A 19720-nucleotide genomic window follows, 5' to 3' on the forward strand; every position below is an offset into this window, starting at 1 on the left:
TTAAATATCTACCAAAACATGAAAATAAACAAAAATACGTACTAATATGTAATAATATGTACATATATTATTAATATTCATCTTATGGCAGATATGTAATCAATAATTGATCATAACTGAAGGGAAAAACTCAGTCTTTCTCCACATGCATTATTCTTTTTTAGGCTGTTTTTCTCGCATTAACAGCTGCAGGACTTTCGAAACGCTTCCAATAACATGTTTCTGGAGCCTCCATTTGGAGAGACTCCTATAATAGGAGGCTCGGGGTGACAGACGCGGTTAGATGACTAACACCACAATCAACAGAGAAAAAAAATAAAAAATAAACCTTTCGGGCTTGTATTTAAAAAAAAAAAAAAAAGAGCTCCATTATGCTGGGAATTAGAAAAATGCAGGCGCAAAAAATGTCAGCCCATCAGCGGCGTTTAGGAGAGGGGAGAGAGCATCACTTGTCACCCATCTTGTTTTAAAATAGCCACCTTTCAACTGCTGATTGAGGCTTATCTGAAAGGGTAAAGAGGAACATTTTGGTATCACGCGCACTTTAGCTCTGAAACAGCCAATTACAGGGGATCCCGGTGCCGGATAATGTCCCGAGTGGCTGTAATTTGAGAAATCAATGTGAGCAGCATGTGCAGGTAAACATCTGCCATGTTTATGCTCTAAACCAACATCTACATACAAGTCAAGCACTTGCTCTTATGATAACAAAACCGGGTTTTTAAATATAACATCGTATACGCCAATGAGGTCCTTGCCACCATATTTACAGCATCCTCAAAATGACAAAAGAGGGACTTGTAGAGGGACAGTTCGCACAAAAATCAACATTTTCTGTTCATTTACTCACCCTCAGGCCATGCAAGATGACTGTTAAACATTAAAGAATATTTTTTAGCTGAAACCATGATTATTGGTGATATAATCATATAATGCAAGTCAATGGCTACCTGTTTTTAAGAAATTAAAAAAAAAGCGTATACAGAAAACACAAAATGAATCCCCATGGCTCCAGACGATATATTAAGGTCTTATGAAGCGAAACGATCAGTCTGTGCAAGAAACTGAATATTATTTACAACATTATTACCTGTAACCTGATTCTTTCGTATTGTTTACATAATCATTGTATACACAATTATGTCATATAATGTCAATAATGATGTGAAATGTGGATATATTACATGTCTAAAGCATATAAAGAGAATCAACTAGTCTTCATCAACTCACCTTTATACATAAACAATGAGAAACCATAAAACATTCATTTGGCCTCTTCATTCATTCAAGTGTTCAGTTCACAGTGGCTCATCTGTCTTCGGTCCGAGTCGAACCGTTTTCTCAGTTCAGTGACCATTGGATAGAATCAGATAGGCTGGTATTTTGGCTCATTTTGAGTGTCAGACGTCTGAAAGTGAGTTATGATTGAGTAATTTGCACATCTGTGCTGATCGAGCCATGAACTGTTTCAGACGATTCAGTCCTCGATGACGAAGTTTGAACTTCTTCAACTAGTTCACCAATAAGAATCGGTTCAAAAGAATCATGATTCGTTTGTGAACCAGATATCACTCCGGACTGTTTGCCTAAGGTTCTGGATTAAAGGTGATAATGTTGTAAATAATGTTCAGTTTCTTGCACAGACTGATCATTTCGCTTCATAAGACTTCAGCATATCGTCAGGAGTCATGGAGATTAATTTCATGTTGCCTGCATGTGTTTTTTTGACTCTCAAAGTGCCGGTACCCATTGACTTGCATTTTATAAATCATCAAAAAGCACAGTTTCAGCTAAAATCTGCTTTACTGTTCCACTGAACTAAAAAAAGCTACATGTTGGGTGGCTTGAGAGGGAGCAAATTAATGCCAAATTTTAATTCTTGGCTGAACGATCACTTTAACCCTTAAACGCATAACTCGGTTCTTTAACGACCCGAGCGTCATTCACTGCTCAAAGTTAGACATCAGCTTTCTTAGTATTCCTCAATCTATTCATTATAAACATTATAACAAGAAAAAAATTCTTAAATATAAAAGAATGTCTGTTTTTTAGGGAAAAAGTGTAAGTATATTTTCCCTGCGCAACAATAATGAAATATCTGATGACTCAATATGTGCAGTTGACCTTTATTCCACGAGGTGGCACTGTTTGATACACAATGACGACGTGATGTTTCACTCATAATTACCACAGGCATAAAACAAAAGAATATCATCAGCAAAAAAAGAACTGGTTTGAATGGCTTTACTGCAGAGCAATTACTGTGCACAATGAAATATAAATGTCATTTGATGGTGGATGTGGTGAATAAGCTGCCAGCGATCAAAATATTGATTTTGAAGTCAAGAGAGATTGCGAATATGAGCCAGTGTTCTGACGATGACCGCAACGGTAAAATCATCTGCTCAAATTGAACCCTTCTAAGCTTCAAAAGTTAACGAGCTATGCTTTATTTTATTTTTTGTAATTGTTCTTAAAATATCAGGAGATTTTTTTACTATTGCAGCAGTTGGATATATAGGTCCGGGTCGTTAAAGACCCGAATATGTAATAATGATTGGAGAAACATTCATGTATTTAAGAGTTAACCGATTCACATTTGTGATGATAAAGTGAGTAAAACCAGAAGAGAAAGTCCTGCGTGTTGGACAGAGGCGAGAGGAAAAGGACTGTGTCTCAGGTTTAGCTTCGGCTGCTTGAACACAGAGATGTGTGGCTGTATGCTCGACTGGTTCTCATATGGTCTCAGCGGGCCTCGGCCGACCGTGCTTCATCCTCCCGATTGGACTTTTTCCTCTCTCTCCGGCCACATGAAACCAACATGCCTATCAGTCAACAGATCTGACTTCAGACTGGGCCATTGCTATGGAAACACGCGGACCGGGCGTTTCTCTTTAGCCGGATAATCGACCGCTGCGAGCAGGAACGATAAAAGGACAGAAAAATGATATATATCTAGTTATATGGGGTAATGCAAATCATAACTCAAAAATACAGTTGTGGAGCATCTGTGAGCAACTAAATCGACTCAGAAGAGATTTCTAAACAGATGGCCGAAAAGGTCATATGTGGTTTTTGTGCAGATGCTTTCGTGAGGTCATCATTAGATCTTATACTACAGACCAGGACAACCACATTTGGCCAAAACTCACCGGTGTCTATGATATAATGATTTTTCAGGATTGAAAATAAGTAAATTAATAATTCATTAGCATCTCAATTATTTACCAAATAGGCCAAATGAGGTCATTTGTTTCGCAGATTAAAAAAAAAAAAAAAAAATTATATATATATATATATATATATATATATATATATATATATATATATATATATATATATATATATATATATATATATATTATTTTTTTTATTAAAAATCAATATTAACTAACTTATTATAATAAAAAAAATCAGTAAAAACTAAAATAAATTAATATTTTAACATTATTATTAATTACATCCACTTATATTTGGGGAAATATTAAATTATTATTGTCAGCTAATCAGAATTTTAATAAATAAAATCTCTTAAACATCTAAATTATTTCTTCAAGACAATAATGAGAATTTAAGTTGATAGAAATGGAGACATTATGCTTTTCTCCTAAATACTGTAAATAAACAAATAAATAAAAATATATAATAAAAATAAATAAATATTTTTTACTATAACTATTTTATTTTTTTTATTAAATATATATATATTTTTTTAAATTCTTCTAAGATTTGTTTTTCTAAAAATAAGTCAAAATGTATAGTAGTAGGAGTAGTAGTAATATTATAATTATAAATTTCCCCAATTATAAGTCACTTTGGATAAAAGCGTCCAAAGAATAAATATAAATGTAAAATTAATGAATAAATGTAAATCTCATAATTTATTATTACAAAAAAAGAAAAAAAAAAGTTGAGCCAACTTAAAAGTTTCAGGCAACCAGCTTCAGCAGATTCTTGAGTTCTCAACTTCTTGTTTTAAGTTTATACAACAAAAGTAAACTCAAAAATCTGCTGAAGCTGGTTGCCTGAAACTTTTAAATTAAACTTTCTTTTTTTTTTTTTTACAGTGTATTGGCTCATCTGGATTAAACAACATTATTAATAATAATAAAACACAGAGTTAAAACTATTTCTTATAGACAGCAATGAGAGTGAAGAGCAAATATGAAAATAGTTTCTCAAAAAAAAAATCTAGGGTTAAATATGAATAAAACTACAACAATAAAATAAATCATTATCAGCTTATAATATATCATTATATAATTTTAGGATAAAAGCTCATAAATCTACTCTTATGCATGCAAGCTACCAACAACAGGAAATCACTGTGCTTATATCCTTCCCACAATCCTCCTGCCATATTACTACAATTACCACTGATTATGATATTCCAAGCTGACCCCAAGGAGCCGCTTGTTTCTGGATAACAAAATATTTAGCAGGTGTGGGGTGAGCAAGTCAAATTCTACTGAGAGCTTTAGGAAATTAAGTTTAACAATAAGGCCAATTTTGCAACGGCCGGGCCACTGAGACGAGGAGGAAATTGCAACATTCTAATGTGATTTGCAGCGTCCTCGGGCGATTGGTACTTGTTGACAGGCCTCGTAAAAACGGACACCTGCGATCGCTCGAGGGTTAAAGTCCTTGGAGTGGACGGCGCGGGCCGTGTGAGAATCTCAAATGAGTGTTTAGAGTCGTTTACAAAGATTAGATCACGATAAAGCTGTACGAGACGGATATGAAGGGAAAAAATCCAAGCTGGATATACACTAAAGCCCAAATGATGGTGAATAAACATTTCATCATGGATGAAACATGTCGCTAGCTGACAAAAAGACAACACAAACAACATCATCATGTCAGTCAGGCTTGAATTCAACGGCTGACCGCTTTTAATTGTAGCTGTGACATCAATTATGCAAATGAGAACAATAAACAAACGGCACTAGATCAAATAAACAAACAAAATCATCAAATATTCACTTCAGCACATGTAATACATGTAATCAAAGGCCACTTGGGTATCCATAAACTGTTAATTCCTGCTCATATAGTTTTCGAATTGCAAATTGCAAATTGATCGTGGAGTCTAAAAAGAAAGTGTCTTTTTAATCTATCGATGCAAGGGCTGATGGGACTTGAGTAAAGGGCTCAGCCGGTGATGTGGGATCACGAAGGTGACATGCAATAATCATTTGTGACATTCAGTAAATCCGAGCCTGCTAATCTGCTTCATGATTAATCAGAGCTGCCCAGGAAAGTGTGTGTGTGTACAGCAGATGGAGGTGACACGATCCACCAAGGCGCCCTCTGCTGGTCAAATTAACTACTGGAGGACTTTAAAGAGATGAAATACTGTTATTTACTCACACTTCTGTTGTTCTGAACATGACTTCTAAAAGAAGATATCATGACGAATGTTCAAGCTGCTCTTTTCCATATAATGAAAGCATACAGTGATCAGGGCTGTCAAGCTCCGAAAAAAGCAGCGTGAACATTTGTCGAAACATCTCTTTTGGTGCTCAACGCTAGAACCTCATGAGGGTGAAGGGATTTCTTTTTCAGTGAACTAGCCCTTTAACAAGCAACCTGAAAATGCCTCTGCATGGTCTGCAGACGGATGCCGCCCCGAGCCATGAACATCAGAGATTTACTTTGGCAATCGAGCTGCGTCAGGGAGGTTAAACTGCAGCACTGAACGAGGCAGGTAATGAGGGACATTCGGGCCTTTTAGCTGATAACTTTAAAAGAGACAAGACGAGGGGGGGTGGGGTTCTTTCCCTCAGGGGCCTGAAATCTCTCACTTGGAAGCTTCAAAGGAAAAATAAATGATTGAAAATCGCTCACGTCACTTTCTGCCCGAGTCAATCAAAGTGGAGAGGAGCTGGCAAGGGTGCGGGTGGCACGCAGACACTTAAGGAGATTGCTAAACGCTACGGCACGCCGCTTCCCGGAAAATCACGATCTAGCGACCGACGCTCTGAGGAACGACAACAAACGAGCCTTTGGCGGGATTCCTGATATAGCGACGGCCACAGGGAATCATTGTAAGCACATGGTCCGAACATAAACACTCGAAATGGAAGAATAACACAGGCCTGTGTTATTGAGCAATAATACTCTGAGGCTGCAGAAACACAAAGTGAGTTTATGGCGCTACGTGGGACCACAGCATTGTGCAGATTGCGGTGTACAGATTCAACACGGGATATTTCGGTCCGGTCAGCGTGGCGCTGGACAGGGTGTCTGGAGGTTTTCAGCGGGGGTTAGAGAGGTTCAGATTGGGTGTTTTGTGGTCAGACAGAGGCACACCCAAGCTAAATGAACTGTTTTTAGAGCTTGTGCGGAGTATTGTGGGAAAGCGGACCTTCATCTGACGCCTCATCCCAGATTGAAGGATACGAATTAAAGAGTGCATGGTTGAAATAATGCTAATATATACAAAAGTTTAGACACACTAGACTGAAATTATTTTTTTTGAATGATCATAGAAAACATTTCTGACAAATCTAAAAGCTTATTGTTATAAAGTATTATTTTAAAGACAAATATTTTGAAGCTAAATGATAAGAGCTTTAATTCTAGCTATAAAAACAAATAATAATTTATTTTTTTTTGGTCACCACAATTTGTCTTATAATTGAAAATGTATTCATGTATTTAACTTTATATCATGTAATATTTTTACTATACATGTTCTATATAATAAAGCAATTCTAAAACAAATGAATTATCAATAAAAATAACATTTACAAATACATACATCTAGAAATATATAAACATTTTCATTGAATATTAAATTGTATGTAATAAAATTAATTACAAAACAAATGAATTAAATCTAATTAACACACCTCTATATATCCATCCATCATTTATATATATATATATATATATATATATATATATATATATATATATATATATATATATATATATATATACACATACATACACACACACACACACACACACACACACACATGCATGCACACACACATATACACATACAGTATCTACACATACATACGCACACACCAAGTTAAACCAGATCTAATGCTAATATTTATTCATCTGACGCCAGCAAGTCCTAAAGTGAGGATGGAGATTGTGTGTGTGTGTGTGCGCATTCAGAAGCTAATCGTGTAAATGTAAAACTGCTGGACTTTCCACACACACACACACACACACACACACAAACAAGCCCCCAGCTTTATTACCACAGGCCAGATTTATTCACAGCCCTTTTTTCTTTTTGATTAAAAACGTCTCCTCCACATTTTGATTTATGAGAGCATGAGCGAGCGAGAGGGAGGCGGTGAGGATGACATCATGCATTTGGCAAACTCTCGCAGAGGTGACATCCACTTGCTCTGTGTGTGTGTGTGTGTGTCTAAGTAAAGCGCAGCTGTACGACACAGCGACCACAAATCCACCTGGGCGGCGTGTGTGGGCTGAACGGCGCCTTTAAAACAGCTGTTCGTAAGATCAAAAACCATTTAAAGTCCATACAAAACAGATCACAACCCAATTTACATCTACAATCGGATGCGTTTCTGAGACGAGAAAAACAAATGTGACAATTGATTTGCCTATGCGATGCTACTAGCTTTACAAGAAACAGGCAACATTTTCCAATTAGTAGCCGTGTAGCATGAAAACATGCTACTTTGAAGTTTTTACGTCATGTTGTATCGCACACATAGCTTTAGCACCATGCTAGCCAATGCGATAATAGTACTATCCTAAAATTTCATAGTTTTAATCAGTGATTTTTTTTTTGCAAATTTAACTATAACTGTCACTTAATACTAGCACTAACACTTCGTATTTAAGTGTTAACTTCTTTCTCAAAAAGTAGTTTGACTGTTTCCAGACTCTAATAAAAAGCATTATGAGGTCTAATAGTGAAGAGCTAAAACTGTTAATTTGAATGGAGCTGTTAAAATAAACTACTTTTATGTCTAATTTTAAGTGCAACTGTGGCCAAGTGCTAGTGCTAACTCCTTTCTGAAAAATGTAACTTGACTGATCCTAAACTATCATATGAAGCATCTAATATTAGATAGCTAAAAGTTAATATAAACCGTCAAAATAGCTTCTTTTTATTTGAAACTTTAAGTGAAGCTGTTGCGAACTGCTAAGTTTTAGCTTCTAAAGGCACCCACTCCTTTCCAAGTCCAAACTCTCATACAAAGCATTAGGTTTAACAGTGAACAAAAAAACTGTTCATTTCAATTAATCAGTTATTTTTATTTATATATTTAAGTGCAACTTTCGTTAACTGCTAACTTTTGACATCTAAATGCTAACCCCCCCAACGTTTGCATAACATCTCACAATTCGCAGCAAACTTTCCCAAATTACTTTCAAAGCTTCTCCAACACTGAAAATGACAAGAACAATAACAAAATGTCCCCCGTTCCGCCGGCTGTGCTGTACGACAGCCTGACGAGACAGTAATTAGTGATCAGAGCCTGTGAGAGTACAGCGGACGACATTGCAGCCAATCAGACGGCGCCGTGCAGAGGGTTTTGGTGGCTAGGGGTTTGGGGGGGTTGGAGTGATTAGAGCTCTGGGACGATGTGCACTGGCTAGTAAACATCTGAATCACACAGAAGACACAAACACACAGACATGCAGAGCAATCTGAGGGCGTCACGGCATGAAAACAGAGATGGATTGATAGTGAGAAATTATATATCCTATAGTCATAGGCGGTGCATAATAAAACAAAAAACACAAATGTGATCTCGTTAACGTCTCAATTGTTTGTCCCAGACTACATTGAGCATAAACAGACAACAAATGGAGGCTAGTGTCCACTTGACATTTTCCTCATCATTTCCTGAAGAGATCTCGACAACGTCTCAAACCACGCTCAGATTTGTCAGAGATCTCAATATGAACTCAAATATTTCTTAATTGATCAACTTTTAATTTTATTGCGGTTTTGGTAAACTGGAAAAAAAGTATGAGAATTATGGATTATTTTGGGTCTCTTTTTAAATAATTTAAAGGAGAAACGGAAGTATACAAATGCAAAGTATAACCAAATTTAGGACTGAAGTATATGAACGCAAAAAAGGCCAAATTTGGAAGTATACAAACACGTAAAGAGTTACATTTTGGATGAAAGTAAATGAATATGCAAATATGCAAATACAAAAAAAAAAAAACCCCCGCAAATTTCTTCTTAAATCAACTGGCATGTTATTGAAAGGCTAGTCCGACCAATAAGTCGACCATCGTGAACTAATCACTAACGTTAAGTAAAGCTTGAGTTTAGTCTTTATCTTGAAATTAGTTCTAAACAGAAGGCCAGAAACTAAATTTACAAAAGCATAAAAATACCTGAATTTCCTAATCAACTAACTCTTTTTTTTTTTTTGAGAAACAACGCAATCGGTTATAGTTAGATTGTGTTTTGTTGCATTCTAAATGCATAAATACAAAGTTTGGTGCCATTTTTGCATTTCCAAACTTTTTTTTGAGATTGCGTCAAAAAAGACTAACTTATTTTGGAGAGAATCCATTGCATTGCTCTACATCTAACCATTCCTGAATGCATCTGAAATAAACACCTCTTTATAAGCGTGTAAAAACATAAGTCATACAAGTAGACGTTCAAGCAACCTATTACTAGTAATAGTTTTGTTCACCCTCACCCTCATTGCGTCAGATGTACATTAGCTTCTGGGCTGCCTTACAAAACCAACAAACAGGAGAACAGAACAATGTCAGGCACACAAAGATGTGGCATATCTGACAGCAGCCCATTCTCACGTTATCTCTCGGGCAGCGCTTGAATTACACCTATTTTAGGCTTGAAAGCAGCATGGGGAGGCTTTACCTCCGCTTTCATCCCTCGCTCGCACTCGCCCCTCTTTACTTCACTTGACTCTTTGTTTTGTTTCCCTAATGCATCTCTAAACCCATCTTAGGGGAGAAATGGTGCAGAACAAATCCTGACTTCAAGCCTTGGAAATTAAAAGACAGCGCAGGCCCCGATCCGTCTGATGAAGAGATATACACGTGGAAAAGAGAGACGAAATAATCCGATAAACAGTGATCTCGCACTTCATGTCTCTACATGTACGGGGAGATCCTTAAACCCACACGGTTTTGTTTTTGATGATTATGAAACCTACTAGTCGGTCGTTTGCCTGGATGACTAGTTGATTAATCATTTTAAACAAGTCCTGCATAATTAGCTTAGATTCGGGTTCAATTGACCTAAAAAATACACATTTTCTGAGAGGATTTAATCATCTAAACATTCTAACAGACAAAACTAATTCAATTACAGATAAAAATATCACCAATACAAATATTTGAAAAAAGTATTGCTATACCAATAAACTTGAATTGAAAAATCCTGATTTTTTAACTATTTGACCATCATGAACCATCCCTAATGTTATGAAAAGCTTATGTTTAGTCTTAACCTCAATTTTTGTCGCAAACAAAAGTTTCTTTAAAATATTAAACCTGGCGCTCTGCCATGACAGAACCTCTCACAACTGCTCATGAGAATAGTCCTGCATTTTAATAGTTACAAGTATACAGGCCAATTATATTGACTCTTCAACCACTGAATCAGCCAATATTGGGTCTGTAATGGTAATACATAAATGTTGACCCAAAATGGCCACTCTCAACCGCTAAATCAGCCGATATTGGGTCTGTAATGGTAATACATAAATGTTGACCCAAAATGGCCACTCTCAACCGCTAAATCAGCCGATATTGAATGTGCAATGAGCATAAGTCTATGTTGACTAAAAATGGCCGCCCTCAACCATTGAGTCTATATTCGGTCTGCAATGGTAAAACGTCAATCTCGACCCAAAATGGTTATCCTTAACCACTGATTTGGCCATTATTGGGATTGCAATGATAATATGTCATGTCGACCCAAAAATGGCCACCCTCAACCACTGAATCAGCCAATATTGGGTCAACGTTAACATTTGCATGGCACTAACTCTTAATTCTAGAAAAAAACGGTCTATTCTAGAGTTTTGACACACTTGAGACTTAAACTTGACTCTTAAACTCAAGTTTCATCTTAGTTTGCTCTTACATAAGGCCAAGGAGCCAGTGAGCAGCGGAGACAGCAGCAGGGCGCTCAGGGAGAGCAGGATGGGCAGGTGGCCGGCTGGCATCATGTCGCAGATGACCTCTGACCTGGCTGGAGAGCCACGGCCCCACAGGCTGGAGACGAAGGGTCGGCACGCTGGACGTTTGGCACTCTGGAGGAGAGAAAACAGGAGAATGCCGTTGAGTAATAACACTCACTGACAGACAAGATAAACACAAAAATGTTAACATTGTTCCACCAGTCAACCATCAAGTACATTCATACGCTTTACCAGAACGCTCAGTTTGAGCCTGTTCATATTCCCTCAGACTCCCAATTACAGTTTCACACAACTCATAATTAGTCAGGCTTTATCGCTGGATCTTGTCATTATTTACTTATCCGCCCATCTTGTAATTACTAAGACACTCATCAATATTTCAGATGGCGTCTCTTTGTTTTAGCCAAATTGCGAATAATCCCCCCGTCACTGCTTTCTGCCTTGGGAGTCGACTCACGGGTTGCTGTGTTTCTCACACACGCGGGGCGGAAACCCGGTGAACGTGCTTGTACACCATTTAATTAAAGATGGCAAGAACATCAGATGGCAAGATGGCAAGAGACGCGCGAACACGTGTAGTTGCTTTCGGAAGCGCTCGTTCACGTCGAGAATGAAAGAGATGTTGACATGAAGCGCTGAGACTCTGTAAAGAGTGACTGCGGCATCTGTAGATGAACCTCCAGGCCTGTGTGACTCAGTAAGGGTGTTCAAACAAGTAGCAGTCCAAGCTGGCACTCTTTAAAATTTGTGCCCTGGGGATCTGGTGGAGGACCAACAGTGGAAGCTGAGGAACTACTAAATGGACTGACAAATGGCTGACATTAAAAGATATTTTGTCTAAATAAATGAATTAATGAATTAATTTTTTAAATAAAATACAACATTTTTTTATTTTCTAGAAAACATAAAAAGGTTACCTTTAAGCTTAATCATATTTAAAAATATTTTAAAATTTTCAAAAAAAAAAAAAAAGTCAGATTAGTGTTAAATGATGTAAATGATGTAAAAATAAGAGAAATGAACGTGTAAAATTAAATATCTAACATTAGTCACTACGAATAAAATAAAATAAAATATAGATATGTCATAGACCTGGTATTGACATATTGTGCCTTCACAAAAAAAATAACAATATTTTATAATATTGTATAAAATATTATATTTAAATCACAAAATTAACTGATAAATTTCTAAATAATTTAGAAATAAAATGCCAAAACTGCAAATACTACAAGTAAATTTAGAGATATTAATGTCTGTAGTTAATAATTACAAATCAAAACATGCAATACTATTTAACCAGTCATACTATTGATAATACTGTATGAAATATTACAATAATATTGTCCAAAATGTATTTAATCTAAAAATTATATAATAACTCTAACTGTAATAGGATTTAAAAAAATAAAAAGTCGTCAACACTGAAAACTAAACAGTCAAATGTCACCAAGAAGCCAAGATAGCTATATGATTGTGGGTGCTGACATAACGCACTGCAACAGTCCACTCTTGTTCTCCTCCCCAGAGGGCACGTGAAACACTTCAAAATTTCATAATAAGTCTATTGTGTCCTTCTACTGCAATCAACAATAACACAGCCATCACATACACACATGCTGTGTCAGTCTGCGCCGCTATTTGTGCTCCTCTAGTGTGCCGTGTTACATTTCCAGAGAGCCTGGAAGTCATAATGCACGAGTGAGGACCTAGTGACAGCTGGCTTGTCAGCTTGGGGTTTCCTGTCAACCTGCATGGCGACACTTGAAATTCCGTCTCACATAAACAATTGAAAATATCAGTCGAGGGAGTCGGCTCTGGAGCGCCACAAACAGAGGGCCAAAGCGGGCACGGCATGCCCAGACAAAGAGGAGGAATATGTCTGCCCTGATTTATGACGCTCCCCTACACTGGCTGTCCAAATCAGATTCTAAATGCAGCTCCTGTTCACCATGTCTGTAACGTGAAGGTTTGAAGTTTCATTGCAACAATGTGCTACAACGAAATGCAAACTAACAATGCATTCAAAGGCAGTCAATTTGTATCACGCTTGGTGTGAAATGATTCAATGTCATGAATGCAACCTGGTCGCATTTGTTGGAGCAAATTTTTGGTGCAAAAATGAATGAACCCAGTTGACGTCAGAATATAGATGTTTAGTGAATCAAATGCTCTCAATTCATGTTCCCCACTTTGGCTAGCCCCCAAAGGCTAGGAAAATAAGCACATTTCAACTGCATCGTCCTGCAATATGCACAAGGACCTGTGTGTATGAATAACTGAGCTGTACAGAGAGGTGAATGTTATGGACTTGTTGGGGAGCGACACTACATGCACAGCCACTATGCAACAACTTTTGCATCACGCCATTATGGTTTGGCATGCCATTCTTAACAATGTGCTGCATGCATTCGAACCTGATGCAAAATCGTGCCACACTCAGTACATACAAACAGTTTTGATGTGAAACCCCACACCTCCAAACTCCAAGCTTTTTTTAAACAAGCCATTATGAGCCAAGGATACGCAATGCCTGCAGATACCAGCATTGCAACCACTGACAGTCAGTCGAGCAGCTCTCGAGATGTGCATTTATGCGTGCCCAGGTCTTTTATCTTTCCAGGTCTTTCTATCTCCTATCTTTCTTGCTACCTCCAGCCAATGGCGATATGCTGTACGAGTGTGTGTTTTCTTTTTAATGGAGAGCAACAGCAGTCAGATGCAATCAGGGCTGCACTCATGACTGGCTGTCTTCCAAATCCTGCACGTTTCCATGCATTATTAATGTTAACATGTCGGATTCGGCACTGAAACTGAGAGATACGATGACAGACAGAAAAGAGAGTGAAAGATTGAAAGATCTGGCATTTAAACTGGGGTACGTGAAAAGATGCATGCCCTGCGGTCGCAGGAATAATAGGCATGTTAAAATGGGGCAAGACACAACTGCGTTCTAGCACGTGAGCAGAAATAACAATCTTCTTCTAAATGAATACAGAAGAAGAGTCATAAACATTTGGAATAGCCAAATACAAACCGTGACTGCGGAAAGAGCATGCTGCATTTAATGCACTCGCATTAATGTGAGTGATGATTATGAAATCCGCAGTGCTGAGAAACAAAACAGAAAGACCGTTAGCACTGAGTTTATGTGCATCTGTGAAGTCCCGATTTGTGCAACCAGATTGACGCAAGAACGCAAAAATCTGGTAGCAGCACTTACCGACGAAGAAACTACTATGCAGATGCTTAGAAAAGAAACAGATGCAGCTACATAACAACTGGGAGGACGAGTGTGAGAGAGATTTTTAAAGCTGGATAACCAGAGGAGGAAGCCAGATCGGAGTCCCTTGTGAGTCTGTGTGAGGGAAGAAACCATGGCGAACGTCCAATTAAAACTCCCAATTAAACGCCCCAGAGAGCGTTCCTCAATATAGAGATCAAACTGCTGATAACCGCGCAATCGGGCGTGATCGCCAAGACACCGTGCTACAACTTGTCTGCAACGCTCTTTTAACCACTATTGTCACCTTTGACTCAAGATATTGTAGGTGATAGTATGCTAGCAGGGCTGCTAACGTCCCAATGTTAGAAAGGAAGATTTATCAGCGTCTCGATGCTAAGGAATGCTAATTACACTTCTATATTAGCTAAACAAGTGATGCACACTGTGAAGTGAGTAGCATGTCATTACGCACAACCCCGCTGCCAAAAATGAGTGGAAAAGGATTCACACAGGATTCAGATTTTTTTGCTGGGCCCTCTGATTAGATAGACGCACTAAAAAACGGTGGTTTAAACCAGATTCAAGATAAAGGACCTCAAGAGGGGTCTCATAAAACAATGCCGCTGCCATTTCTATTTATGAGCGAATGTAATATCCCTTAAAGAGCCCCTCGTAATGGCGCTGTTCCCTCCTTATGCTACGGGCAACGGAGGCCTTTGTGAATGGCTCTTGATTCAGTCCAATTATCAAGGACACACACTCCTCCTGTGGTCGCACACACTTATGTGTCTGTCCGCAGCTGTAAAGTGAGAGAGCTCGAGAACACACACATCTGGCTTTCATGTCAGCGCCAGATTTGACTGTGTAGTCCAGGTGGCTTGAGTTCGTGTTTGTCTTTCTTTGCTGTCCAAGCTGCCATTTTGAATAGTGCACAGAGAGAGGCCAGCGTTCGTCCCTACAGCAAATTCAGCCAGAGGTGCTTTCACAATTCAGCTACAATTTCATCTGCAGTTCTGACAGTATAGCTGACACTTAAAGTCAATGGTAAACCCAAGTTTGTAAACAAAATAAAACTGTGAAATCCAATAACAAGAACCCTGAGAGTTGTAATGCATTAATTGTGACACAAAAACAATACTGATCTGATGGTACTTCCTACCTCACTGGAAACATTTAATGATACTTTAGCTATTACTTTCTGCCCTAAAGAATCACTAGTACTAAGTAAATGTCACACACACAAAAAAAAAAACATGCAAGTATTTTTTTTTTATTAAAATACTAAAAATGAAATAATATAAAAAGAAATAATAATAATAATTCATTATTATTATTAGCAGTAGTATAATAATAATATTAATAATAACTATGATAATTAGAATAAATATTATAATTATAAATATTATAATTAATAATATTAATATAAATATAACTTAATCGAATTTCTATAAATATACTAAATACTATAACATTACATACAGAACAACATATACTACGATGATAGCTAGACAGACAGACAGACAGACAGACAGACAGATAGATAGATGAGAATGTATAAATAGATTTCCAGCGTCTACTATATCTACTTAATTTTCTCTGTAATCTACAATTTCATATTTATGTCTTTTGATTTTAGGGTTAAATCTGACTTGTGACGAATAAACAGGACATGTTCTTGACAGATTTAGTGAGATTCATCCTAAAGCCTCGCCGTACACTGCCACTGTTGAGTAATCATATACATTTGTGGGAGCATTATGTAAATATTTTTTGCCAGTTCCATCCTCTCCCTCTAATGTGCCACACAGATGCATAACAATCACAGCATTATCAGGTGATTGCCTCTCATTTGAAGGCACACACCTGCCATCGCCGTCATGGCTGCAATCCACAGAGACACAGAGAGAAGACAGCGATGTCTTCTGTGACCAAAGCCTCCTGCCTTTGTGTTTGTTTACAATGGCAGCGAGATGATCTACAGCTTTTCCCTGCGCTGCAGATGTGCCGTGGAGCTGAGATGAAATGTTTGAGGAAAAATAACACACGCAGGAGTCGCTCTGTCTCCACTTAAGATGCAGAACAGTGGCAGGGAAGAGAGAGGCAAGAGAAGCAGGCAGGGGGCTTTTGCCAAGAAAACGTCTTTCTCCTATATCCTCTCCAAACAGCCGTTACATAATTCTGAGTCTCGAGTACAACCAGAACGGAGGGAGTGTATGTGTGCCCGCGTAGGAACAAAGAGAGCACTGCTTCACGCTGATATGTCATTCTGAGAAAACCAGGTGGCACGTTTGACCTTTGCGCTTTCAGGGAGATAAACCCAAGAGTGTGCTGCAATGCAGTCAAACACGGCACTCATATAAAGCTTGGAGGCTTTTAGTTCATATCTGTTAGCTTTGAGGCTAACATCTATGTGCTAGCGTACTCCTAAACTGATGAAATAAACATTTAGAAGATTCACATTTAAGACTGACAGTCCTACGTACATTTTTACCAAATAAAATACTCTCTATAATGAGAATTCCCTGGGAATCGAACCCATGACCTTGGCATTGCTAATGCGCTGCTATTTGAGCTGCAGGAATGTCAACACAGCACTCGTAGAGCCATTTCATTTGCAAAAGTGTTGGTTAGCCTATCAGCATCACCCTCAAGTTTCCTGATTGTGCACTAAAATGGAAAAGCAGTTGGATATTTTCAGTGTAGGACATTTTGTCTAAAAGACAGGTCATTGAGTCTTTGACATGCTCGACTGTACCTTTCAGAAAAGCCAATTTAATTACAAATTCGGCCTGGCTGCGATCTGCATTAGTCCTTGAAAGAAGAATGACGTTACGTTCTGGATTCTCGCCAAGCCATGTACATGTGATGCCTGCCCTTTAAGACCCAACTAAGAGCTTTTCAAGGGCCACCCTAAAGGTGGAAATATTGGCGCGCATTTATATTCCGGACCCCAACGAGGAATAAAATTACATTAAGCACAGGTGCCCCTTGGAAATTGGAATACTTTTCTTAGCTGGGTAAATAGCATCTCCGCATTGCAGTATGGAATCATTCAAATCAAGGTAAATAAATCGTTATTTGGGAAGCTGGCAACCTATGATTCAGGAGCTGCACCGGAGGATGGGATGGTTCCTTTCGAAGGTGGACAATTACGCTGCCACTCACTGTTATTGGCGGCGCAGCCTGAGGCGGGGTGGATGGGCTGCATTAGCATTCCAGCACTGCGCATCCATTTAGGCTAGGTGTAACCACACTACCGCAGGCAGGATGTTAGTGCTCTACACTGCAGACAACATCCGGCTCTCATGGTAGGAATCAATGAATCCCAACATGAATGCAAGCTCCTGTCTTTTACTGATGGTGGAATACAATGCATCCTGGTATTTGGGCGCTAAACAGAACAATACAGGTAGTTTTGTTGAACCTAAATGCACTAGCATACCCTCCTCTTTGCTGAGAGGCAGTTTGCACCTGAACTACACAAGTGGAGCTGTTCAGATTAAGAGCTCTTTCCTAGAGCTAGCGCCCCCCTAGTACCATTAACTGAAATAACTTCATTGTAATAATGAACAACCCCAGGGTCAATTCGTCACCTTGTTTATACATGCTCCACTCGACAGGGCCTGCACTGAATTTGTGAAGAGTGTCGCGCTAATGGTGGCTGTGGCAACAAATGGGGAATTCAGATTTTTTCGCCCCTTTACTCACCATAATAAAACCATTTTGCTCAAGCACGTTGACTCCTCACCACTGTAATTACATGACAGCGCTGTGGTGAGTGGGTGCAGGAGTGTATAATCTCATTCTGACCACGACTGGAGCCTCAGGAAAAAGCGCACTGAGGCAGACGAGAAAGTGTGCGAGTGAGGTAAGTGTCCCCGGGTTCACGACTGGGCTGAGTAGATGCGGTTCCCTCCCCTCAGCCTGCTGAATCGAGAGAATGAGAGGGACAGACGTGTTCAAGACAGAAAACAGATGGTCAAGGTTTGGGTTTGAGTCTCCTGTCTGTCACCTCCCTCCATCCTAGCTCGAGAATAACAACTGGCCACTTTTTACGGCCATTATAAAAGCTGCAAGGAGGAAAGGCAAATAGAGTCCTGGGAGCTCTACCACAGTCGCGCTTTCACATGTTACTAATCTCACTGACTGTGCTGCACAAGGGAGGGATTGTAGAATAGCGGGGTCGGAGGTGAGGTGACCCCACATGCTCAGTAGAAATGGGGTAGAGGGGTTGTTAGCCTTAACTTGGGCACTTAGATATTCTGATGTGTCCCTGAACGAGCCGCTGAGGAAACAGAGACTACGCTGTCCGCATATGAAAGTACCACTCATAAACAGGCATCGAAACACTAGGTTATTGTTGGAGTTCGACCTCATGAAGGACATTCAGTGTTCTCTGAAGCTCAGCAGTGACGCTGTGTTGAATCAGAATACTCCCTGACCAATGCCCAACAAATCCTTCCCTGGCCACCCAAAAGAAGTTCTTATTACCTCTTTGGACAACTGAAGACTTGCAGGAGGGATCAAAGGTGAGAGGTCAAGCAGCTGGTTAAAGCTCTTTTTTAACCATGCAGCATTCCTGTGCTCCGTTTTAGGAACCACACTTGCTGGGAATAATATTGCAAGACCATCAAAAACAAATGCATTCAACTCCTACGTCTGCACACAATACGAACAGCAGCATTAAAAGATGCCAGCATTGTGTGCCGTGAACGACCCTGTGGGTGTTTCATTCGTGTCAGACAACTGGCCCTTTTCAACACTGTATCAGGCGTTAAGTCAGAGCTGCATGGTGTGAGGTGTAGTCAGCGTGAGAGCAAGAGGCGCCTTCGTTTCTTTATCTCTAAAGAGATCTGACAGGCCCTCTGAGCTGCGAGACAGTACCTCGACTTAGCTGTGGCGCATCAGCCACCCCGCGGCCTCCAGCTCGTCCAGAGGGTCCGAGCGGTCAAAGAAATGACAAACGTTGGCAGAACGAACAGGTAAGAGGACGACAGCACTACACTGGGAGCCTCGCTCTGTCCTTTCGCAGAACCCCTCCATCAACAACGCTCAATTGACTCACATTCATGGAACAACGGGCCTAAATAAGAGAGGGAAAACGAGATGAGTAAATCTTTCCTTGCTCAGGGAAGGACGGAGAGTGAGAGAGAACACAATCGAGTCAATCCGATGAATCGATCTCGGTGATTGGTTGACTGGGAAGACGGAATTGACAGAAGAACATTTTCCCGCAAGCAAGTCAGGCTGATTATACGACAATCAATTTTTCATTACTGTAACAATTGGCAGCGCTGACCAAAAACATGAAATTGTGGGAAAGCTAAACCAATACTATAGGTTCAATGAC

The 19720-nt window shown here is 39.1% G+C and overlaps 1 protein-coding gene across 6 annotated transcripts in view; it reads right to left on the reverse strand.

Annotated features, from left to right (window-relative positions):
- Nucleotides 1-19720, reverse strand: part of LOC306875449 (receptor-type tyrosine-protein phosphatase S-like) — a 208696-nt gene that overhangs the window by 110301 nt on the left and 78675 nt on the right. For all 6 annotated transcript variants that reach the window (XM_079426008.1, XM_079426012.1, XM_079426010.1 and 3 more), the window contains one exon: nt 11087-11255. In XM_079426008.1, the coding sequence (XP_079282134.1) occupies nt 11087-11171 (85 nt within the window). In that variant the 5' untranslated portion in view covers nt 11172-11255. The remainder of the gene's footprint in view (nt 1-11086; nt 11256-19720) is intronic.

This window comes from Barbus barbus, assembly GCF_936440315.1.
Source record: "Barbus barbus genome assembly, chromosome: 9".
Taxonomy (NCBI): domain Eukaryota; kingdom Metazoa; phylum Chordata; class Actinopteri; order Cypriniformes; family Cyprinidae; genus Barbus; species Barbus barbus.